The sequence below is a fragment of the Narcine bancroftii genome, chromosome 1, assembly GCF_036971445.1.
Source record: "Narcine bancroftii isolate sNarBan1 chromosome 1, sNarBan1.hap1, whole genome shotgun sequence".
Classification (NCBI taxonomy): domain Eukaryota; kingdom Metazoa; phylum Chordata; class Chondrichthyes; order Torpediniformes; family Narcinidae; genus Narcine; species Narcine bancroftii.
The window spans coordinates 66361722-66387872 of NC_091469.1; the positions used below are offsets into that span (position 1 = coordinate 66361722).

Consider the following 26151-nt stretch of genomic DNA (forward strand, 5'->3'; position numbering starts at 1 on the left):
ATAGTTTTGATCTCTTATCACTTGTGCCTTGTGTCGCTGGCTTACGGCAGCCAAATAGGTACGTAAGATACATCAACTAGGAAAGCATACATTATTGCATTACCTCAGTGTTCAATGTGATAATAAGTACTCTATAAACATTGATCAATAGGAAAATATTCACAGTTACAGTTGGTCCAAGAAAAAATGTAATAAAACACAAAAGTCTGCAGACGCCGTGGTTGAGGTAAAAACACAAAGCTGGAGAAACTCAGCAGGTCAAACAGTGTCCTTCATGTAGCAAAGATAAAGATACAAAAAACTTGAGCCTCAGGAATGCTTGTGCCTGAAACATTGGTTATGTATCTTTATCTTTGCTATATAAATTACACTGTTTGACCTGCTGAGTTTCTCCAACATTGTGTTTTTACTGCAAGAAAAAAAGTGGTATTCAATAGTGCAGATAGATCTTTTGGTGGTCCCAGTGTAAGTTATGTTAGGGTAGTAAAGGGAGGTATAAGAGCATGATAACCATGGGACAAATAATATTCTTGACCCAGGAGGTGAAGGAGTTCAGGCTTTTGTACCTTCTTTCAGAAGGAAGCAGTGACAAAGTTGTGACTAGGGTGATGGGGTTCCTTTATGATATTAGCTGCCTTCTTGAGGCAGTGCCTCAAATAGATGGATGGATGGTCAAAGCTCATGGAGGATTTGGCTATGTTTGCTACTTTCTGCAGCCTTCTGCATTCCTGGGCATGGGTAGCCACACCAGGCCATGAAGCAACAATGGCCGATGTATTTTCCACAGTACACCTGCAGAAGTTTGATCGAGTATTCGAGGACATGCCAAATCTTCTGAGACTTCTTTGAAAGTAGAGATGTTGGTGTGCCTTCTTCACAGTTGGCTCGATGTGTTGGCTCCACGAGAGGTCCTGTCTCTCAGAAACTTGAAAGTTGTATCCCTTCCCACCGCTGTCCCATCAATAAAGACAGGTGCATGGTCCCTTGGCCTTCTCTATTAAAGTCCACAATAATCTTTTTGTTCTTGTTGACACTGAGAGACAGATTATTGCTCTGGCACCACCCAAACAGATTCTCCATCCTGTATTCTGACTCATCAGCTCCATTTATTTGGCCAACAATGGTGGTATCATCAGTAAATTTATAGATTACGCTGGAGCCAAACCTGGCTACGTAATCATGAGTGTACAGAGAAAAGAGCATAGGACTAAGCAGCGTGCCTGAGTTCATGGTCAAGGGAAGCACGATAGGCTTTCAGATATGGTGTGTTATGAGCCTAGAGGACCCCAAAACCCAACAGCAATAGATATTCACCAAGACAAATGGTTACTTAAACAGAAGTTGTTTTTAATTACCTTTAAACATGAACACAGGATCAAACTTTACCTTTTTCCTATTAACTTAACCTAACAACCCCCTTCTAATTAATGGAGAATCAGATTTCCATAACAGTGGCATAAATGTAGAGCAATAATCTACTGGAGGAACTCAGCACTTTGAGTAACATTGGTGGGAGGAATAAGAATGGGCCAGAACCCTTCATCAAAACTCATTGGACTTCATAAGTTTTGATAAAGGGTTCCAGCCCATAACATTGTCCATTCCTTTTCTCCCACTGTCACTGTTCAACCTGTTGTGTTCCTCCAGTAGTGTGGTTGTTGCCCAGATCCCAGCATCTGCAGTCTCATGTGTATCACTGGTCTTCATTTCAAAATACATTGAAATGAAACCTAATGATTTTAAGTTGTTCAGTTTAACTGGCTTAAAACTCAACATACAACTTTGTTTATCTCCTTTCAAGCAATTTTTTTTTTGTTTATATAAAAATTTCAAGTTGATTCACCTTAAAAGTAACTAGATGATAACAGTACATGTAGATATTAGAACATGAAAAATAAATGCATTTTCAATAGTTATTACTTTTAGTAAAATCCTTTCAATAACTCTCTAGTTTAGGTACTAGTTTAGACCTTTAGTTGGGCAAAAAAATAGACTAAGCCATGCTCTATAATTTTTCATCTATTTCTATATCTTGATTTAAGTAGAACTGTAAATCTGTATGGGGAAAATGGACAGATTTCTGCAACCATCATGGAGTTCAACCAAAGAATTCAATATTTCAAGTTTGTGGATGTTACCTCCTGCCGATTCCTGCACTCCACATCATTAGCCTCGTTTTCTTGGTGGAATGCAAGTTTAGCTTGAGCGAGTTCTCTTTTTTCACTGTGAACAGAAAAAAAAACAAACAAACTGGGAAATTGTTGACATCTCTAGTGTTTTTGACCCTCATGTTACATTATTGGGCCTTTTTATTTGGTATATTTCTCCAATTAGTTTAATGCTGCAATCTCATTTGAAAATCCATGGACACCCCACCAACTGTCAGGAAAGCAATACCTTCAGCAGTGATCATTCATAAGGAATAACATGCCAGGTTTATGTCACATGTTCTCAGTAAACACAGTTAAGTTTCCCGTTAGGAACAGTCATTTTTGATTTTTATAGTTTGGATTTATTCAAGATGTCACTGCAAAAATCTGGGACATAGGCAAATCAGCCATTCGGCATGACCAATACATTCTCAACATTCCCTCATAGACAAAATAGACAAAAGCATGACATTTTATAGCCTACACCTCTACAGCCAATATGATCTCCATATAATGCAACCAGTTATCTGCATAGGAAAATAATCCATCTTTCAGCTCATTTGCGAGCAGCGACACCAAATGCTCAAAATTCATACTAATTTCCAAGGTCGTTATTACAAGATGTTATTTATAATGCAACACCACCCTCTCAATACCTCAAGGTAAACCTGAATCTTCCTTTCCTCATTTTAGGACTCCAAGACTGTTTATTTTGGCTATGATTATGGTTATTCATCCAATTACAAGCACATTCACCTTGAATGTGCATTTACTTTCAAAACACTGAATATTTGTCCAAAATACAGCTAACCAAATTTCAATTTTTTTAATGTCACATATTTGAATTAACATAATGTACATATCCAATCTTTGAAACTCCATGCCCAGCAAAGTAAAAGCATCGGTGACCATTTCCACAGTCTGTTTGTAGATGGAACTCAAATTCCAAAGTTCTGATGCCTACAAATACAAAAATAAGAAATATTATTATATGTTCATTGCATTTGTAAATTATAACTTCAGTATCTTGGATCATTTCACCACTGGTGAATCTGCAAACTCACTTGGATTGTCAATGGTATGAGAAGGTGCAGAGGAAGCAATCTTACTATCTGACCCCACTATGAATGATTGAGACAGAGGATACACTGTCTCAATCTGCACCATGTTGAAGGAGTGAAAGTCCAGCAACTTTTCCATATTAGTATTAAATAACCTATTTTTGGTTTGAGAGCTATGTTTTACTTCCTGTCAATATTTAGATATTCAATTAACATGAGATATTGCAACTATCTCCCGTTATAATTACTTGGACAGCATAGACGCGGTGTTGTTTTGACTCATTAACTTTGAGATTTTCACTATTTATTAGAACTATTAAAACAATTAATAAAATGAAGAATAAAAATGTTAATACATTCAAAAGAATGGTCAAAAAGAATTGTATGAATCATCTTCATTTGCTCTGGCTTCTACAAAGTACAAAACCAAATTGAATTGTTTATATCAAACAAGCAGAATAGACCTTGGCTTAAAGGCTGTTACTATGGAGATATTCTCATGGAATTCATAAACAATATTCAAGCTACTGATTTCTGTCATTTTAACTCTTATATGAGATCATGAAATATATATGTGATATACTTAAAATCCCTGGTATATGGAATTCAAGCAATTAACAGCTTCAAGCAACCATAAAAAAATGCAGAAAATAAATAGGTAAAAAATCTGAAAGTTTAAAATTGGCACTCCCAGTGGTTACTTTGCCAAACGCACAATACACAATCTCAAGCAACTGGAAAAATCACTTTGCCGACACCTATCAATCCCCATAGGTGCCATATATCGGGAGGTTTGCTGTATTATTATAAATTCTTCAAATTTAGCAGTATTGCACACATCACTTGCAACTTCTTCAACTTCATCCAAGAAAAGAAAATCCAACTATCTAATGGTACTACCATCCCTCTCCACTTTAAATATCCTGGGGATTAATATTGATCTGGAGTACTGTAGTCATATTCATATATTCAATGTTGCTACAAGACCAGACCAGAGGCTAGGAGTCCTGAGGCAAGGAACTCACCTCCTAACCTCCAAAGCCTTTCCTACCATCCACAAGGCTCAAGTCAGCACAATGATGGAATAGTCTCAACTTGCCAAGATGACAAGACACAACACTCAAGAAGTTCAACATCATACAGGATATTACAGCCCAATTGATAGGTCCCCCATTGACAAGCGTTCACTCATGCCACCACCAAGGCATAGTCACAGCAATATGAACCTTCAACAGAATGCTGTACAGCAACTCATTAAAGTTCCTTAGGCAGCAACCCAAGGACAAAGGCAGCAAAAGCATAAGAACACCACCACTGGGAACTTGCCCTCCAACACATACCATCCTGATTTGGAAATATATCACCGTTCCTTCTTCCATAACTGGATCAAAATCCTGGAAACCCCCTTCCACCCACTCTTAAAAACATTGTGGGCATCTCCACATCTCAAGGACTGCAATGGTTCCAGAAGGCAGCTTATCACCTCCTTCTCAAGGGCAATTAGACAATCAATATGGTGTCTTTTCCTCATTTTTGATCTCAATTATAAAATGTGTTAAATTCAGAACTCTACTACTTTCAAGTTTTATAGAAATTTAATTTTAGTTTGTAAAAGGTATTTGGATGATTGAAAAGTGTAAAAGTGCAATTTCAATCTCTATTAAGTATATGTTATAAATATTGATGATGGAACCAATAAATGACTAAAATGAAAAAATCTATAGTTAAAATATTGCAGATAGTGGCAAATGTAAATATTCAGTCTATAAGTTGTTTCTTTCAGATCCTCCTCATCCTTTCTCCTTTCATGATTCAGAATCATTTTGATTTGCACTCAGGGTCAATGCCAGAACGATTGTTAGAGGGGGGCATTAGTGTGTTAGAGTGGGCACAGTGGATTGCTCATAAGCTTGCTCAGCAAGGGTGGGGGGGTGCTTTTGCAAGCTGGGACCTACCTGTTGACGGTGGGGGTGGGGGGGGTGGGGTTGCTATTGGATACTGGGACCTATGGACCTATGATGGGGGGGTGGGGGCTACCTGGGGCTAACCTGCCAACGAATGTTAACACCATCCACCCCTCTGAAATAGGTGATAAGGGCATTGCTTTTATTGCATCAAGTATCACTAGACGCTACTGACGCTTGACGCATACTAGTGATGCGGCTGGGGCCAGTTGGAGAGTTGCTAGCATGTGTTAAGCTAGATACTAGAGATACAGGGAGGTGGGGCAGGTCTGACAGGAGTGATGGCCATGACCGTATGGGGGTAGAACACCTCAATTAGGGTGGGCATTGCCCACGGATACACCCCCTTGGTGCTGACCCTGTTCGCACTTGTGAAGCATGTTGAAAAATTGCAGTGAACATCAGCATGAAAAAAGATTGATTATAAATCTCCTTTAATTTCCCTTCATGTTGTCACAGGTTCCTTTAACACCAGTAAAGCAGTTGTAATGAAGGGAACATATGAACATATTATTTATCACTGTGGTACAATTGTTGGTAGCACCTTTTGGGGGAAACACTTTGTGACTGATGCCAATGTTCAAGTTATGCATAGATAAGTTCTTTTTTAAAAGAAACAGATCCACAGAACACTACAGCATAGAAACAGGCTCCTTTATTTTTTTGTCTAGTCCCTCTGTTCTGCACTGAGTCCATAGCCCTGCATACCTCTCCCATCCATGTACCTGTCTAAATTCTTCTTAAATATTACTGTTATAAAATAGCATTTAAGATTTCCCCATCTCTTTTGGCTCCATACAAAGCTAACTATGCTGATCTGTAAGGGCTATCCTTTTGCTCTTAATATACTGTACAATTCCAATGATCTAAATTTGGATTCTCTGAAATCCTCATATTATCCGAATATTTTTTAAAAATTGGATAAATTAGGATATCCAAAACAAATCAGAAATCCTCATTCATCCAAATTTTTTTCGGAGCCAAACTGACCTCACTGGTTGAAAAATAAATTCACCCGACATGAAATTATAACGACAATTTCAGGTTCCCCCCCTCTTTCCATTTCTTCTTTACCTTCCGCTATTGACTTTTCTCTCCAACTCTTCCTCTTAAACTGCGCACCACTGTCTCCCACCCTCAAGTGGTTGGAAGAATCCCTTGTCCTGGTTTCATCATTGAGTGTGGCCTCCCAGCAACAGTGGGGACCTTGGGCTCCCAGCAGCAGTGGGGACCTCGGGCTTCCAGCAGCAGTGGGGACCTTGGGCTCCCAGCAGCAGTGGGGTCCTTGGGCTCCCAGCAACAGTGGGGACTTCGGGCTCCCGGCAGCAGTGGGGACCTCGGGCTCTCGGCAGCAGTGGGGACCTCGGGCTCCTGGAAGCAGAGAGGACCCTGGCAGCAGAGGGGACCTTGGGCTCCCAGCAGCAGTGGGGTCCTTGGGCTCCCAGCAACAGTGGGGACCTCGGGCTCCCGGCAGCAGTGGGGACCTCGGGCTCCTGGAAGCAGAGAGGACCCTGGCAGCAGAGGGGACCTTGGGCTCCCGGCAGCAGTGGGGACCTCAGGCTCCTGGCAGCAGTGGGGACCTTGGGCTCTAGGTAGCAGCAGGGCCTCAGTGGGAAGGTGATGGCGATTAGCGGTGGCCAGCATTTTCTTTTGGTGAGAATTAAACATTTTTAATGCTTAAAAAGCCTTCCTTTGTTGCTTGTTGTTTAAACACTGTTACAAGTGATTTGCTGTTGCTACTGGCCTGTTTGTATTCTACATCCTTCCCCATTTCCTCAAAATTGGCCTTCCTTCAATTTACAATCTCAACCTGAGGCCCAGACCTATCCTCCTCCACGATTATCTTAAAACTAATTTCATTATGATCACTGGACCCAAAATGTTCCCCTAACCATACTTCTGTCATCCATCCTGTCTCATTCCCTAATAGGGGATCCAGTATTGCACTCTCTTTAATTGGTACCTCTATAATTAATTTATAAAACTTTCCTGAACACATTTGACAAACTCCAATCATCTAGGCCTTTTACAGTACATCCTTATGTTCCCTGCAGCTATCTGCTATCTCTCTACAGATCTGCTCCTCTAATTCTCACTGACTATTGGGTGGTCAATACTACAAGCCCATAAGTGTGGTCATTCCTTTCCTATTCCTCAGCACCACCCAAATAGCCTCAGTAGATGAGCCCTCTGGTCTATCTTGCCTGAGCACAGCTGTGATATTTTCCCTGACAAGCAATGCCATTCCTCCTCCTTTCATCCTCCCAGTTCTATCGCATCTAAAGCAATGGAAGTTTGGAACATTGAGCTGCCTTGGCAAGTCTGTTGTCTATCTCATTGTCGATCCTTGCATCTGATGAAATGGGGCAGCCAAGATAGGTAAACTGGTTGACCGTTTTGAGTTTTGTGTGCCCGATGGAGATGTGGGGGGGGCTGGTAGTCATGGTGGGGAGCTGGCTGATGGAGGACCTCAGTTTTCTTAAGGCTGACTTCCAGGTCAAACATTTTGGCAGTTTCCGCAAAACAGGACGTCAAGCGCTGAAGAGCTGGCTCTGAATGGGCAACTAAAGCGGCATCGTCTGCAAAGAGTAGTTCAAGGACAAGTTGCTTTTGTGTCTTAGTGTGAGCTTGCAGGCGCCTCAGATTGAAGAGACTGCCATCCGTGCGGTACCGGATGTAAACAGCGTCTTCATTGTTGAGGTCTTTCATGGCTTGTTTCAGCATCATGCTGAAGAAGATTGAAAAGAGGGTTGAAAGTGCCTTCAATGTCATACCAAACAACAGACACTCAAAGAATGAATTATTGCCCTTTCTTGAGTATGGGTTGTATTTATGCAGAACCATTTTAAATCTAACTTTACTTGAAATGGTCTCATGATATGGGTGTTTTAAAGAGAAACACTTCTCATTGGATTGCTGAGTAGTTTGTCAGACTCTCATCACACAGCAGTTCAGAGCCAATGTTACTGATGCAAAACTCCAAATATAAATGAGTGCAATCAGAACAATGTTTTCCTTCACACAGGGCATTGGAGAAGCTTTTAGGTTTCATGCATTATAATACCTTCATCTGACCAGCTTTTCATTTCCATACTTTTTATAATAAATTTAAAATCTTTAACAAAGTTTCTTGCTGACTAATTCAAGGTTAACCTACACCATCTCTCATTTTCTATGTAATGCTCAGTAAACTAGAAGTTCGACTCTATGCTATATGATAATTAACTTTAAATAAAAAGTGATTTGTTTTCATTGTGATTCAACTGAAATTGTGCAAATTTGGTGATTCAATGGATTGGGGTGGGGTTGGCCCTTCATGGTATGAGATTCTGATTTAAATCCTTCCCAAAACTGACAAGATAAGATTGAGTCTGTATCTACTGGTTCTGAAGAGCCTCCAATGTGAAATGATGTAAATCATCTTAATCAGTTCCTGTAAGCCCAGAGTCAAGTGTCATTCCTCTGGTATCCTCAGAAAATGAAGGAACATCAGTTCGTAATGCATTTTAGAGATTAGTATTAATGGGCATTTCATGTTTTTTCAGTATTACATTAAATGGAGTACCAAGGGCAGAAATTGTCAAAATGGAAAATGTATTATCATTCTTCATCTCCTCACTATAGGCATAATATTCATAAGAAAGCAAAAGATATTTCATATAAAGTACCAATATCATATCAAATGCTATGTCATGACAAAATTAAGGAGGTACAGGTAGTACTAAATGAGATTTTCTTACCAGCACAGGTGGTGCAGGGCCTGTACTTGCAGGTAATGGACTGACTGCCAATTCATATTTTACCTTCGGGATTCTTGTAGGTGAAAACCTTCATAAAACAGTTTATTTTAATTAAATGAAATTCCACAAAATCAATTACAATTTTTCATTATGCTGTGCGGCTTGGAGAGAACATTTACCAGCAGCTTGGTGAAGACACAGAACTGTGATTTTGGATACCTCTTTAATCAGAGACAGCTCTCTTTGATAAGCATCATGCCAAAAATTGGGGCACCAAGAATATCCAGCTATGTGCTATTGTGAGAGATAATAGATTATAGGAAGTAAAGTTAGTATGAATTAAATAAAGAATAATAGACTAGACTAGAGGAAGTTAAGTAAGTGCTGAATCGGGATGAATTCAGATAAGAGTGTGAGGAAGGGTTACGCAAGTATAATAGAAAAAAGGTCTTATAGTGATAGAAAGAATTAGCAAATTCTGCATATAGAATTAGTAACTCCTGGGGTTTGAGATGTTTGAATAAGAACAAAGGCAGATTCATGAATAAGGACAATGACATGATGGGACCCAGACAGGATACCCCATGGTCTTTCAAGTTTACAAGAAACTGCACCTAGGCAGACAGAATTCTTCTTTGGCTTGGCTTCGAAGACGAAGATTTATGGAGGGGTAAATGTCCACGTCAGCTGCAGGCTCATTTGTGGCTGACAAGTCCGATGCTGACAAGGCAGACACGGTTGCAGGGGAAAATTACCAAATGCCACAAACCAATCCAGGAGGCAGAAGAATGTTAAGGGTGGGGTGGTGGGGGGGGTTTATCTCTACACTGAAATGAACTGTATAAAAGTTGGGTGAGCCCCAGTATGTGTGTGTATTCCCATGGTAAGGGGAAGCACCCAACTTTGCACTGTTGTACAATAAATGTTCTTTGTTCTCAATTTTTGTCTCGAGCAAAATCTGTGAAAGTACTCCTGTTTCTCACACTATGGTAGGGTTGCAGACCAGCGAGGGGCTCAATGGAAGAGGCTGCAAGTGACTTGCAATCGGGATACCCACACCGGCTGCAGGCCACTGGAGACTGGCTCCTGGGAATCATGTATTGGAGCTGGGATTCGAGAAGGCGCTGAGAGCAAGAAAGGTTCTCAAAGGGCCTCAGGGCCTGAAGGCTTCTTGATCGTATTGGAGGTTTGGATCTGGAGCTCACGTTCCCGATGAATCAAATAAGAGTCTATGCGGCTACAGAAACACTGGAAGCGAATCCTTAGACACTCTCTTTGGCTTCCCTTTCTCTCTCATTGTAAGGGGTGCTGGGTGACACTAATGGTGACTCTGTCTACCTAACAGTGGGCAGAAGGCAATTTTGTGTAATATTGCATGTTCTGTACTACATGACAATAAAGGAATCTCACTAACTAAATAGCAACCAAAGGTTTTGGCTTATGTAATATTCAGAAAGAAACTGGCAAGGTATCCTCATTCTACACTTTATTGGGCGCTCTTACCACAGTCTAAACTAGGAAGACAAATAATCACAAAATTACATCCACTGCTGAGAAGGCAAATTATTTTATTAGTTTCAAGGTCGCTCTCACAAACAACATTTTTGAACACTTGTCTGCACAGTTTTTGGAAAAATTATAAGGTTCTCTTTTTATCTGTGTATTTGATGTATGATTCGCAACTAATTCATGGCAAACAACTTCTCGAATTTGCTGACTGGCTGTGTAATTTTAATATATAAAATAAAGTAATATATGTAAATTTTTGGAATAAATAAATGAACAAGAAAGCCTTCTCAAGTTTTATATTCGTGTCTCTTTTATCACCGTGCCTGACTTTAACAGTTTTCCATGATGAATAGAGCACTTAAAAAAGAACCCATTTTTAAAAAATCAGATGTGCCATAATCTGTTGAGACCACAAAATGGAAAGCAGTGTAGGAGTGATGTAATGTTCCTATTTCTCAATATTCCCCATCCAATTAAAGAATAATTATATGGAGATTCTCAGTGGAGACAGAGTTGTGAACAAACACATCTCAAGCCATAATGCCGACAACACCCCTCCCCCCACCCCTTTCCATCAGTTTTCAATGTCTGAGAAAAGTAGCCAACATTAAAAGATCCATTCCTTGCCAGCCGTACTCTCTTCATCCTGATCCTGTTGGGAAGCTTCATGAGTGTGATTCAAGGACAGTTTCTTTCACGCTGTTATCAGACCACTGAACGAACCTCACACGAGTGAAAAAGTATTGCCTTTGCTTTGTTCTAACTGCTATCTCTCTGTAACTCTGCACTGTGTTGTGTTCTTACTGCTGTATTTTATATGGGTGACAGCCTGCACTTTCTCATTGCACCTTGATGAACTTAAACATGGCCTGAAGTCTTCACTTGTGAGACTAAGAAAAAAAACAAATGGTCCTTATTTTTTCTCCAAAATATGAAGCCTGATCCTCCTGGTTGTTTACAGTGTTCAGAAACACACTAAATAATCATAAATATGATAATTATTCACAGATGTGAAAATCATACTGCACACTTAAGCTGTCATACATTCTTCTCATTTATCCCACTTCTCAAAAAACCGTGACTTGGCTAAGGTTATGATTCCATTTGCACAGGAGGATGGACAGAACTTTGGACAAATAGAAATGTATATTTTTGCTTATTTAATGATCGTGGATAGACTGTTTAACCACATGAGACTGGGGTGGATCGAGTGAAGGGAACAAAGAAGATCAGGAGGGATTTTTCACAACTGTTTCCAACTTCTTTCCTAATCCTGTCCATTCCAAAATCCATAGATACAAAACATTTCATTCCAAGTCACTGAATAGTAACTTAGAGAATGGTGTCGATTCCAGGAGACTGGTGCACAAAACATTCATTTCTTTTAGGGGAGGCGAGGTGATAGTGTATACCTTATGCACTGAAAATTCATTATTGATTAATTTAGTCTCAGTCGAAGGCAAAGATTATGATTGAAATTCTAATGCATTAAAGTGCATTATTTATATTTACAGCCAGCCCCTGGGTTACAGTGAGATTCCATTCCTGAAAACCGCCTGTCAAAAATTCTCTTGAAGTCAGAAATTTCCATTTTCAATAGCTACTCATATCATAGCAACCTACATATATGCTTATAATTCTTTAATTTCATTGAATAATCACCTTAACACTACCCATAATTAAACTAATAAGACCATATGACTATGACCTACGAGCAGAATTAGGCCATTTGGCCCATCAAGTCTGCTGTGCCTTTCAAATTATGGCTGATGCATTTTTTCCTTTCAATCCCATTCTCCTGCCTTGTCCCTATAACCTTTAAAGACCTTACAAATCAAGAACCTATCAACATCTGCTTTAAATATACCCAATGTTGGCTTCCATAGCCATCTGTGGCAGTGAATTCCACAGATTCACTACCCTCGGGCTGAAGACATTTCTTCATTTCTTCTCATCTCTGTTCCAAAGGGACATCCTTTTATTTTTGAATGTGCCCTCTGGTCCTAGATTCTCCCACTACTGGAAAGATCTTCTCCATATCCACTTTATCTAGATATTTCATGACATTTTAATAAGATTCATTGCTCCGCCTAACCCCCACCCCACCATGCCTCTAAAATCCAGTGAGAACAGGCCCAGAGCCACCAAATGCTCCTCATATATTAAACCTCTCATCCCTCGGGTCATTCTCGGTAGAAGTGAAACATGAAAGTCTGCATATGCTGTGGTTGCAATAAAAACAAAGAAATGCTGGAGGAACCCAGCAGGTCTCGCAGCATTCCATAGAACCAGAGAACATTCCAGCAAAGAAACAGCCCCTTTTGGCCCTTCCAGTCTATGCCAAACCATTTTTCTGCCTAGTCCCACTGATCTGCCCTCAGTCCATAATCTTCCATTACCTCTTCCATCTGTGTACCTGTTGGACTCTGGCTTTACCCTACCCTCAATTTAGTCTATGTGTCATCTGAGTCCAGCATGCTCGTTGAATGAAGTGATAGGAGAAGGTATTCGGTTTAACAATCAGTTTATTACACAGCACAAGAATAAAGCTTAACAGAGCTCTGGTTCAGTCGTTAGTTCATAGGTCACCTGCTCTGTGAGCTATTCCCCAAGACTGACTCCTACTGTCCAGTTTCTTCTGTTTATATCTTTCTTTCTTTCTTTCTTTCTTTGGCTTGGCTTCGCGGACGAAGATTTATGGAGGGGGTAATGTCCACGTCAGCTGCAGGCTCGTTTGTGGCTGACAAGTCCAATGCGGGACAGGCAGACACGGTTGCAACGGTTGCAAGGGAAAATTGGTTGGTTGGGGTTGAGTGTTGGGTTTTTCCTCCTTTGTCTTTTGTCAGTGAGGTGGGCTCTGCGGTCTTCTTCAAAGGAGGTTGCAGCCCGCTGAACTGTGAGGCGCCAAGATGCACGGTTTGAGGCGATATCAGCCCACTGCAGTGGTCATATATAGGTTTATATAGATCAACATTATTACACTGAACAAAAGTTGGCTTTCTTTGCTAGATTCCTTGCATAAGATTTATCTCAAGCAATTTCCTCCTCTGCAGTTATCTAGGGTGTAGACCCATCTTAATCCTCAAGGCCAGAACATCCTGTGGCTTGATCAGAAATCAATTCATACCCCATATATTTCTAATTATTTCTTTGTATTCATCTGGCCATAGCCTTCTGTTCTACTCAACACCTCCTATGCCTTAACCTTCCTACTGAATTGGTTTATACATTTTCTTTGTCTCCGACATTCTCAGTCATGGTACTCTTTGTTCTTGTCTGGCCATAGTCTTCTGTTCTACTCAACACCTCCTCATGTCTTAGCATTCCTCCTAGATTGGTTCATACATTTTCTCTCTTTTGTGTTTAGAGACAGCAAATTCAGCATGTACTATCTTTCTTTCTTTCTTTCTTTGGCTTGGCTTCGCGGACGAAGATTTATGGAGGGGGTAAAAAGTCCACGTCAGCTGCAGGCTCGTTTGTGGCTGACAAGTCCGATGCGGGACAGGCAGACACGATTGCAGCGGTTGCAAGGGAAAATTGGTTGGTTGGGGTTGGGTGTTGGGTTTTTCCTCCTTTGCCTTTTGTCAGTGAGGTGGGCTCTGCGGTCTTCTTCAAAGGAGGCTGCTGCCCGCCAAACTGTGAGGCGCCAAGATGCACGGTTTGAGGCGTTATCAGCCCACTGGCGGTGGTCAATGTGGCAGGCACCAAGAGATTTCTTTAGGCAGTCCTTGTACCTTTTCTTTGGTGCACCTCTGTCACGGTGGCCAGTGGAGAGCTCGCCATATAATACGATCTTGGGAAGGCGATGGTCCTCCATTCTGGAGACGTGACCCATCCAGCGCAGCTGGATCTTCAGCAGCGTGGACTCGATGCTGTCGACCTCTGCCATCTCGAGTACCTCGACGTTAGGGGTGTGAGCGCTCCAATGGATGTTGAGGATGGAGCGGAGACAACGCTGGTGGAAGCGTTCTAGGAGCTGTAGGTGGTGCCGGTAGAGGACCCATGATTCGGAGCCGAACAGGAGTGTGGGTATGACAATGGCTCTGTATACGCTTATCTTTGTGAGGTTTTTCAGTTGGTTGTTTTTCCAGACTCTTTTGTGTAGTCTTCCAAAGGCGCTATTTGCCTTGGCGAGTCTGTTGTCTATCTCATTGTCGATCCTTGCATCTGATGAAATGGTGCAGCCGAGATAGGTAAACTGGTTGACCGTTTTGAGTTTTGTGTGCCCGATGGAGATGTGGGGGGGGCTGGTAGTCATGGTGGGGAGCTGGCTGATGGAGGACCTCAGTTTTCTTCAGGCTGACTTCCAGGCCAAACATTTTGGCAGTTTCCGCAAAGCAGGACGTCAAGCGCTGAAGAGCTGGCTCTGAATGGGCAACTAAAGCGGCATCATCTGCAAAGAGTAGTTCACGGACAAGTTTCTCTTGTGTCTTGGTGTGAGCTTGCAGGCGCCTCAGATTGAAGAGACTGCCATCCGTGCGGTACCGGATGTAAACAGCGTCTTCATTGTTGGGGTCTTTCATGGCTTGGTTCAGCATCATGCTGAAGAAGATTGAAAAGAGGGTTGGTGCGAGAACACAGCCTTGCTTCACGCCATTGTTAATGGAGAAGGGTTCAGAGAGCTCATTGCTGTATCTGACCCGACCTTGTTGGTTTTCGTGCAGTTGGATAATCATGTTGAGGAACTTTGGGGGACATCCGATGCGCTCTAGTATTTGCCAAAGCCCTTTCCTGCTCACGGTGTCGAAGGCTTTGGTGAGGTCAACAAAGGTGATGTAGAGTCCTTTGTTTTGTTCTCTGCACTTTTCTTGGAGCTGTCTGAGGGCAAAGACCATGTCAGTGGTTCCTCTGTTTGCGCGAAAGCCGCACTGTGATTCTGGGAGAATATTCTCGGCGACAATAGGTATTATTCTATTTAGTAGAATCCTAGCGAAGATTTTGCCTGCAATGGAGAGCAACGTGATTCCCCTGTAGTTTGAGCAGTCTGATTTCTCGCCTTTGTTTTTGTACAGGGTAAACTGCCTCAGGATCTTCGTGATGCCACCATCAGCATGTACTATACTCAGCCAACTTTGCTACATACTGTGGCTGTTACTTAATTGCATCCCTATTTCCCTTAAACAGTATAATTGAAGTAAATAGTAAATAGTTACATAGTACTGGATTAATGAATACATAATGAATAGTACATAGGCATATTTTCTATGATTACTTAAATTGTTACATAGTACTGAATTAATGAATACATAATGAATAATACATAGGCATATTTTCTATGATTACTTAACCCCTTGGTTCCAACAACCTGTCCAAATTCTTCTTAAATGTTAAAATTGAGCCTGCATTCACCAATTCAATAAATTCATTTCACACTCCCACTATTGTGTGTGTGAACTTCCTCCTCATGTTCCCCCTAAACTCCCCCCTTTCACCCTTAACCACATCCTCTGGTTTGTACCTCGCCTACCCTCAGTGGAAAAAGCCTACCTATATTTACTCTGACTATCCCCTTTGTAATTTTAAATGCCTCTATCAATCTCCCCTCATTCTTCTATGCTCCAGGGAATAACATCCAAACCTGTGTAACCTTTCCCTGTAAATTAGTTCCTGAAGTTTGGGCAACATCCTAATAAATCTCATTGCACTCTTTCTATCTTATTGATATCTTTCCTGAAGTTAGATGACCAAAACTGCACACAATACTCCAAATTTGGCCTCACCAATGTCTTATATAAATTTGCCAATAACATTCCAACTCCAATATTCATACTTTGATTTACGAAGGCCAATATGCCAAAAGCTCTCTTTACAACCCTATGCACCCGAGACACCACTTTCAGAGAATTATGTATCTGTATTCTTGATAAAACATTTGTTGTTTTATTGTTAATGAATCTACGAAGCCTTTTGGTTCTGAAAAACCAATTGAATATATCTGTATACTGAATCCAGTCATTAATGGAATCCATGAGAGATAGAACATAGAACATTACAGCTCAGTACAGGTCCTTCAGCCCACAATGTGGTGCTGACTACAGAGCCCTCCATAATGCTTGGAACAAATTACATTTAATACAGCCTGGTAACAGGCCATTTTGACCCAAGAGTCTGTGCTGTCCAATTTACACCCAATTAACCTACACCCCCAGTATATTTCAAACGGTGAGAGGAAACTGGAGCCCTTGGGGAAAACCCATGCAGAAACAGGGAGAACGTATAAACTCCTTGTGAGGGGCACTGGACAAAGTGGCAACTCTCTGTCTGCTTTCCAGTAGACAAAAGTTAAAGAATTTCATATATTTTATATTCCAAATGTAGTATTACGTGACAATAATGGAAACTTAATCTTTACCTTACAGACAGCGCGGGATTCAAATCCAAGTCCAGATCACTGGGGCTGTAAAGGAGTTGGGGCTAACCTCTACATCAACCATTCGGGTTTTTTCCTTTATTTGCCCGTGCCCCTGTGTTCCACAGTTTAAATTTGTAATAAAACAATTTACGTGATTAAAGTGCACAATCCAGATTTTATTAAAGTTATTTGTATACGGGGGGGCGTGGCAAGATGGCGTAAGGATCAGACGTGCCTTCCAGTCCCCTCCTGACTCTATCTTATTGTTTTGTCTAGAAATGCCCGTTAAAATTCTTTAAAAGATTAGATAATTTCAGTGCTGTTAATTTAACTTATGATGGTACAATTGGTGGAAAAGAGCAAAAAAAAATGACAACAGATCATCAAAAAACTACATTTTCCAAAAGTTCAAGTTTTGGAGCCTACCTACAGGAAAGACACCGGGACTCAGCGTGAAATGGATCCCAGGAGTGAGGTACAGTGTTCGGATGTAGAGCTCTATGTTACATCGGTAGAGCCCCCTAAAGAGGGCGCCAAACAGCCTTTAGAACAAAGAGTTACTCAAAGGCATTTGTCATCTGTAGAGGTGGTGCTACAAACTGCATCTCTTGAGATACAAGAACCTATACAACTTGATGTACTGGGAGAATTTAATACATTATGGACTGGGGAAAACCCCGGCCAGCGTCCTCCAGTCATTGCTGGAGAGGCTGTGGCTGGGGTTTCCACACGCAGTCATACTACAAGGAAGGCAACCAGAATGAAGGAAGGAATAGAAGATCCTTTGGAGAAGAAGCAGGAATCTGTTGAGCCAAAATCTCTTCCAATTGAAAAGATTTTTGTGAATCTTGAATCTAAATTATCTTATACAATGCAGGGATTATCCAAGATTATGACTGAACTTGGTACTAGGTTTAATACTTTGGTGAAAATACATTCTCAACAGATGGCTGAGTTTGGAGCTTTTAACCTTGAAGTGAGAGATAAATTTAATTCGTGTGAAGAAGATATAGACGAAATACGGGATCAAGTTTTTGATGTGACCAAAATGGTCGAAGACTTACAAACTCAAAATAAAAATTTGGTGAAAAAGATTGATTATTTGGAAAACCAATCCAGACGGAACAATATAAAGATTATTGGTTTGCCAGAAGGTATGGAGGGACCAGACCCAAGAAATTTTTTTACTGAATGGATTCTGCAGGTGCTGGGTCAAGAACATTTCTCGGAAGGTATAATACTGGAACATGCTCACAGAGCCTTGCGTAGAAGACCTATTTCAGGTCAAAGTCCAAGACCTGTTTTGGTTCGTTGCTTGAATTATTATGACAGAGAAATAATTTTATGAGTGGCTATTAGAAATGCACAACAGAGAAAATCACCCTTGATGATTCAAAATAATCGAGTTTTCTTCTATGCGGATTTGAGTCAAGAAGTTATGTTCCAACGACGGGAATTCAATCCTGCTAAAGAGTTGTTGTGGAAGAAAGGTTACAAGGCAACCTTTAGCTATCCAGCTGTTTTGAAGGTTTTTCAAGATGGTTGCCAACCAAAGTTCTTTGATTCTCCAAAGGAAGCTATAGCATTTGCTCAAGAGCTGCCAATTACTCAGTTTCAACAGAGACATAGTCCGCCGCGATCTCTAAGGAGACAAGAGATGGAAGAAAAGAGCCGTGCTCCAAGAAGGAATGGTTGTAATGGTGACTCGGCAGTTGGAGCTGATTAAAAGAAGAGTTGTCCTTTTTTTAAAATTTTTTTTTAAAAAAGGGATATTAAATAATGAGGATGTTAGTTTAAGAAGAAGTGAGAGTTGGGGGAGAGAACTGGATAGGCACTATTTCCTGAAAGTCATCTGTTACGTGTGAGTTATCTCACACCCATTGTTTTTTGGGAGTTACCGCATTGCGCGGTTTAGACGGGAGGGGGTATTTTTAACCTCCTACCTGTTTTTTTTCCTTTTTTTTGTATTATTAGATTAAAGAGTGAAGGGGTTTTTTTTTGTTTAAATATAAAAAAAGCATAAGAAAGTATTTGATTGTTTAAAAAACTAAAAATTGATGTGGTTTTTTTTGTAAAGTTTATTCAGTAGATAAGGAATATCTGAAATTTAAATGTGAATGGGATGGATAAGTTTTTTTAAATATTTTTTCTTTAACTTTAAGGTGAAAGGAGTGGTAATTCTGGTGTATATTATTTTGCTATTTTAGTTATAGAACGAAGGGAATAATGGTGAAAGTTATAAATTGAATTGTACAATTCTTAATGAGGCTTGAATTTTGTTTGTGGTTTATGCTCCATTTGTTGAAGATATAGATTTCGTTGTAGATGTGTTTTTATTATTTGGATATCTGAATTTTAACGTAATGATTAGGGATATTTAAATGTGGTATTGGAGCTTTTATTGGATAACTATTCAAGAGTAAAAGGGAAAAATGGTGGAAGAGTACTAAAATTGAATTGTACAATGCTTAATGAGGTTTGAATTTTGTTTTAAGATGGTGGTTTATGTGACTAATATGATGATAGATGTGAAGTTAGTTGATATTTGGTGAAGGTTTATCTCTATAGAGAAAGTTATTTTTTCATCTTTTTTTTCATGCTACAATTTTTTTTTAAGAATTGATTATTGTTTAAGAATTTTTGATAGATAATGTTACTAACTTTACTAATTTTTTATATTAAGTTTGAGTTAAATATATGTTTCATCTTAACTCCATTTGTTAAATATATGCATTTAAGTTTGATTTAAATATGTTTTTTAAGTCTGATATCTTAGTATTAATTACTTTTCTTTTTGTTAGTATTTTAATCGGTTATGTTTTTGTTTTTTTTTGTAAGTGGGTTTTTTTTCTCACATATATTATTAACTTTATTAATTCTTCACTCTTTATTTTGGGGGGGAAAGGGGGGGTTGGACTAATTTGAGTTGGGTTATTAACGTGTAATAATTATTGGGGAGGGTATAGTTTATTTAGATTACTGATACTGTATTGTAATTTTATTGTTTTATTTTTAATTTTTTTTAATGTAATCCTATATGTTATTCATGTTATAAAATCTTAAATAAAGTTTAAAAAAAAAAGTTATTTGTATACATTTTGGTGTGACTGTGTAGAAATTGTAGCAATTTTTATTCATAGACCCCTCATTTCAGGGCAGCATGATGTTTGGGACATTTGGCTTCATAGGTGTTTGTGAGCACCTGGGTATGTTTAATTGGCTCATTGATGCGTGTATAAGAGAGCTGGGCTTGCTTCTAAGCTTTTGATCATCTTTGATGTCAAAGAGGCTGAAAAGCAAGAACAAAATAGGAAGAGACACCATCCAAACCTTCAAATTACCAAAATCAACAGTTTGAAACATCATTAAGAAGAAAGAGCGTACTGGAGGGCTTAGTGATCACAAAGGGACTGATAAGGGAAGATCTCCACTGCTGATGACAGAAGAATTCTCATCATGATGAAGAAAAATCCCCAAACATCTGTCTGACTGATCAGAAACACTTATCAGGAGGCAGGTGTGGATGTGTCAGTGACTACTCTCTGCAGAAGAATTCATGAACAGAAATACAGAGGATGCGCTGCAAGATGCAAACCAATAGTTGGCCACAGAAACAGGATGGCCAGATTAGTTTGTCTAGAAGTATTTAAAACAGCCTGCAGAATTCTGGAAGAAAGTCTTGTGGACAGGTTCTAAAGTTAGGGGGAGCAAGCACATAATAAAAACGCCACAATACATACCAAAAACTTTTAAATTCATTATGCATTACACATGGTAAGAGAGCAAAGAAAGTGAATTGGCTAGGCTACAGGTGTTAAAGTGCATTGGCTTGTAAACGCACGCTCACTCCTCTTACATTACGCAAAATATTATGCATAATTGTATTCTACATTCATTAATTTCACGTTACAGTAATAGTGTCATTATGTATGAAATTTACACATATCTGGATTTGTGACTTGTGACATGAAAATGCTGAAGTTCCACGGGATCGTCCAGCATCAGAGAGGAGGTGATGAAGTTCCGGTTCATTTTGGTTCCCCCAATGCCAGGCTGCCTGCGGTCACCAGTACGTCACAGGAGACAGAGCATTTGGTTCAAAACACCGGGAGGTTGGCCAAATAAAGTAATGAATGAATCCAGAAAGTTCTTCCAATGTCATGCGATAAAGTTAAAAAAAAATGCGGTTCGACTTTTATCACACAAGGGAACTAAAGAGTTAAAAAAATTGTTGAAAAAGCACCACTTTTGAAGAATGTGATGGGGGAGGGGGGGAATTGGTCACTCCCCCTGCTCCCCCTCTAGCTACACCACCGCTTGTGGACAGATGAGACCATGATTAACCTGTATCAGAGTGATGGGGGTGTTATGGCCTGGGCATGTTATGGCCTGGCACACGTATCTTCATTGATGATGCAACTACTGATGGCAGTATCAAAATGAATTCTGAGGTGAATAGAAACATTTTATCTGCTCATATTCAAGCAAATGTCTCCAAACTCGTTGGGCAGCAAAACAATGATCCCAAACATACAGCTAAAGTAATAAAGGATTTTTTCAAAGTTAAAAACAGGAACATTCTTGAATGGCCAAGTCAGCCTCCTGATCTAAATCCAATTGAGCATGCCTTCCATATGCTGAAGAGAAAACTAAAGGATAAAAGCCCCTGAAACAAGCAGGAGCTGAAGATGGCTGCAGTAGAGGCCTGGCAAAGCATCACCAGAGAAGATATTCAGCTCCTGATGATGTCTATGAATCACAGACTTCAAGCAGTCATTGCATGCAAGGGATATGCAACAAAGTACGAAACATGACTACTTTAATATACATACTGTTGCTATGTCCCAGATATTATGGTGCCCTGAGATGAGGGGACTATGTATAAAAAGTTCTGTAATTTCTACATGGTCAAACACAAATACCCTTTAATAAATCTGGAATGTGCACTTTAGTGACATGAATTGTTTGATTACAAATTTAAATCTGTGGAGCAAAGGAGCAAATAAAGGTTAAAATGTGTGTTTGTCGCATACATTATGGAGGGCACTGTATATATACTGTACCTACCAAAAAAAATCAAAACCCTCCCTACTTCATAACCCTCTATTTTTCTTTCATCCTTGTGCCTGTCTAAGAGTTTCTTAAATGCACCTACTGCTCTGGTTCCTCCACTACCCCTGGCAATGCTTTCCAGGCACCCACAACTCTCTGTGTAAAAAAACTTACCCATGATGTCTCCCCTAAACTTTCCTCCCTTCAATTTGTACAGATGTCCTCTGGTGTTTGCTACTCCTGCCCTGGGAAACAGGTGCTGAGTGTCTACCTTATCTATGGTTCTCATCATCTGTAGACCTCAATTAAGTCTCCTCTCATCCTTCTTCCTTCCAAAGAAAAAAGTCCTAGCTCTGTTAACCTTGCCTCATAAGACATATTTTCCAATCCTGGCAACATCCTGGTAAATCTCCTATGCATCCTCCCCAAAGCTTCCACAGCTTTCCAGCAATGAGGTGACCAGAAATGAGCACAATATTCTAAGTGTGGTTTCACCAGTGCATTACAGAGCAGCAACTTTACCTCACGACTCCTGAACTCAATCCCTTGATTAATGAAGCCCAGCAGACCATAAGCCTTCTTAACTGTCCTATCAACCTGCGTGGCGACCTTGAGAGATCTATGGATTCTTCCACACTGTTAATGGTCCTATCATTAACCGTGTACTCTGCCTTCATTTTTTACTGACATTTTATTATTATTATTGCTAGCTTGACAAACACTGTTAAAAAAAGGGAGAATATGCATAAATTCAGACTTCCATAACCCAAGTCATTTGGAGCTGCTGTACTTGAAAATATTTTTATAAGATTAATACAAAAAACGCATCTCAGAAAGTTTTCATACCAAGTTACAATTATATATGATACATTTATTTATTCCCAAAGAGCTTATTTTGACAAAACATTAAATTTGGTCAATATTTTAAATAATTTATTCATATCTAACAATTTCAGTTAAATATAAATTCTTCAAATCAAATGCAATAGAATATTTTGCATGATCCATTAATGAAATAAAGAGCAGTCTTGTGAAGCAGGGGCAATAATTCTACTTACCCCTCCGATTGATTTGTCTGATCCCTCTTCTTCCTAATCCATCTAGTTCTCATCACCCACTTTATTCTCTATCCACAATCAACAATGGTTATCACACCCTGATCAAAACCTAGAATCATTTCAATTATTTAGCTGTGCATGAGCTAAAACTGGGCACAATGTTTTCATGATTGTTAATTTCAGATCTTTCATTCTGGATTTAATTCCAATGAAGAAAGGCCAAAGATCTTAAGGAATTAATATAATCTGTAGTTAAAATGAATCTGACGGGGTATTTAAGTCTTACCTCAAATTTGGTTTGAATGACACAACCAGTAGTTATTATTTAGTTATATTGCCATCTGAGTTTAACAAGGAGAAATAATGAAGTGAGATGGAAAGATGGATAAAAGTGTTTAGAAAACTGACTATTTTTTCCAGACACATCAACCACACTGTAAACTCTATGATTCTATAATCAATTTGCAACGGTACAAAGACCCAGACATAAATTAAAAAAGAGAAAAAAAACACATTTTAACCCCTCCCATTTCATAGAGAAAACAATTTTGGTCTTTCACTCCCGAGGGAAAAGGCTTAATTAAGAGTAATTTGGCATCAACTCGGAAAAATCTGCAGTTCTGGTAAACATGCATTCTACTCCTACAATTGTTTTGTCTTAAAGTGGTTACTGTAATACCTTAATTCTCAGGTGAATATTAGGATTCAATTTATGACTTCCCAATGCCAAGATTATTGACGTTTTAAATACTAGGTCCATTGCTGGTTTTCAGCTCCAAAATGACATCTACTACACTCATTTTGGGTGAACTGTACATTGTTGATATGTTAACATAACATAACATAACATAACAATTACAGCACGGAAACAGGCCATTAGGCCCTTCTAGTCCGCACCAAACCAAACACTCCTCTCTAGTCCCACCTACCTGCACAATGACCATAACCCTCCACCTTCTTCTCATCCATATACCTGTCCAGCTTTTTCTTAAATAATAAAATTGACTCTGCCGCCACTATTTCTCCCGGAAGCGCATTCCACACCGCTACCACTCTCTGAGTAAAGAAGTTCCCCCTCATGTTACCTCTAAACCTCTGCCCCTTAACTCTTAACTCATGTCCTCTTGTTTCAATCACTCCTACACTTAACGGAAATAGTCTATCCACATCCACTCTGTCTAACCCTTTCATAATCTTAAATACCTCTATCAAATCCCCTCTCAACCTTCTACGCTCCAAAGAATAAAGACCTAATCTGCCCAATCTCTCCCTGTACTCTAGATGCTTAAACCCAGGTAACATTCTGGTAAATCTTCTCTGCACTCTCTCCACTCTGTTTATCTTTCTTTGGCTTGGCTTCGCGGACGAAGATTTATGGAGGGGGTAAAAAGTCCTCGTCAGCTGCAGGCTCGTTTGTGGCTGACAAGTCCGATGCGGGACAGGAAGACTCTGTTTATATCCTTCCTATAATTAGGCGACCAGAACTTAGCAAGAATTGTAAATCTTTGTCACAACTATGTGGGAAAAGCTGATCCTGGTGACATCCAAATTGGAAAGCTGAATTGGAACTCATATCTCCAGTCAATTAACTCTCTTAGACCTGCACGAAAGATGATTAGCAGCCTTTGCATCACCTTGTGGGATTTGCATCATTAACTGTGTGACTGTTCGGTGTATTAATGTGGCAATTCCTCTCAGAAAATTACCTAATGACAAAATGATGACTAATGGAATGTTAGTTCAGAGAATCAAGGTCTCTTTCTGGATAGGAATTAACATAATTATTCAGGTATTCTCAGGCTGACGAAACTCATCAAGCCACTGTGTAGTGGACCATCGGAGGCTTAATTGATCTGGCTCGGGACGTCATGGCATCACTGTGATGACAGCATTTGGAACATGCGGGGTTTTAAAAAGCTACGAGTGAACTTCGACTCGACCACATCTGATCATTTTCTCATTCTTCATTTCGCACTGTGACACAGTTGCTACATTGGTGATCCTGACGGGCCCAAATGAATTTTGGACCCAACATGGACAAATGTAGTGCTTTTGCTCAAACTGCCTGTCTTTTAGACTACCCAACCTGAAGTTTGGTTCGGGCAGGCTAAGGCGCAGTTCCACATTTGCAAGATAGAAGTGGACGCCACTAAGTTCTATCATATGGTAAGCCCATCAACCACGAAACAGCTGGTTGAGTAATGGATTTCCTTCAGGACCCACCAGCTCTCAGCAAGTATGAAGACCTAAAAGCCATCCTGCTCCAGATTTTCGGACTCTCACGGCACGAACGAGCTGTACGGCTCCTCCATAACGATGGCCTGAAGGACCGGGCCCCTTCAGAGTTAATGAACGTTATGTTGGCACTGGCAGACGGCCACAGGTCTTGCTTGATCTTCAAGCGGTTATTTTTAGATCATATGCCAGAAGACATCTGCTGACTGATGAGGACTTTGATAACCCTCGAACAGTGGTCGCCCATGAAGATATTCTGTGGTGTGTGAAACAGCAAGGTGCAAGGCCCACAGAAATTAGTGCTGCGTCACATCCAAAGGCTCAAGTTCCACAAGTACCGGTCATGAGGGCTCACGTTCCTTCGGACAAGCATGGCTCCATGACAACCATCTGGTGTTTTTACCATCAACGCTGGGGTTCTGGAACTCGCCGCTGCTGACCCCCTTGCACTTTTCCGAGAAAATGACATGACCAGTTGTCACTAATGGCTATTGCGGCTGACCACCGTAACAGTCTACACTACGTCCAGGACGAACTCTCCAATGCAAATTTCTAGTCGACACGGGTGTGGAGGTTAATGTCCTTCCTCCTTTGTACTTTGACACCATACCAGGAGCAGGGGTCCAGCAGTCATTGCAGTTCAATTCATACATACAACACATGGACTATACCCCTGAAATTCAGCGACAATAAGTTCACACAGAAGTTCATTCTTGCTGCTGTGTCCCAGTCGTTGCTGGGTGTCAACTTCCTCAGAACCCCACTCACTAATGATTGACTAAAAGGGCGCCAGTTGGTGGACACCACATAGTTCCAGATTTTCCACCTTCAAAAAGCCAAACTATCTGCCCCGCACCTAGACGCCATGGAGTACTCGAACAATAAATTCACCAAACTTCTTGCGGAGTTTCCAGACTTTGTCATTCCCCAGTTCTCCACTGCCACACCCAATCATGGCATCACACACCACATCCTCACCCAAGGACCTCCTCCACATGCCTGAGCCCGATGCCTGCCACCTGACAAGTTG

The 26151-nt window shown here is 40.3% G+C and overlaps 1 protein-coding gene across 3 annotated transcripts in view; it reads right to left on the bottom strand.

Annotated features, from left to right (window-relative positions):
• The window catches only part of LOC138759112 (kelch domain-containing protein 3), a 161983-nt gene that overhangs the window by 9714 nt on the left and 126118 nt on the right, over positions 1 to 26151 (bottom strand). For all 3 annotated transcript variants that reach the window (XM_069929069.1, XM_069929052.1, XM_069929061.1), the window contains 3 exons: positions 8916 to 9003; positions 3010 to 3110; positions 2139 to 2223 (listed from right to left, as the gene is read on the bottom strand). In XM_069929069.1, the coding sequence (XP_069785170.1) occupies positions 2139 to 2223; positions 3010 to 3110; positions 8916 to 9003 (274 nt within the window). The remainder of the gene's footprint in view (positions 1 to 2138; positions 2224 to 3009; positions 3111 to 8915; positions 9004 to 26151) is intronic.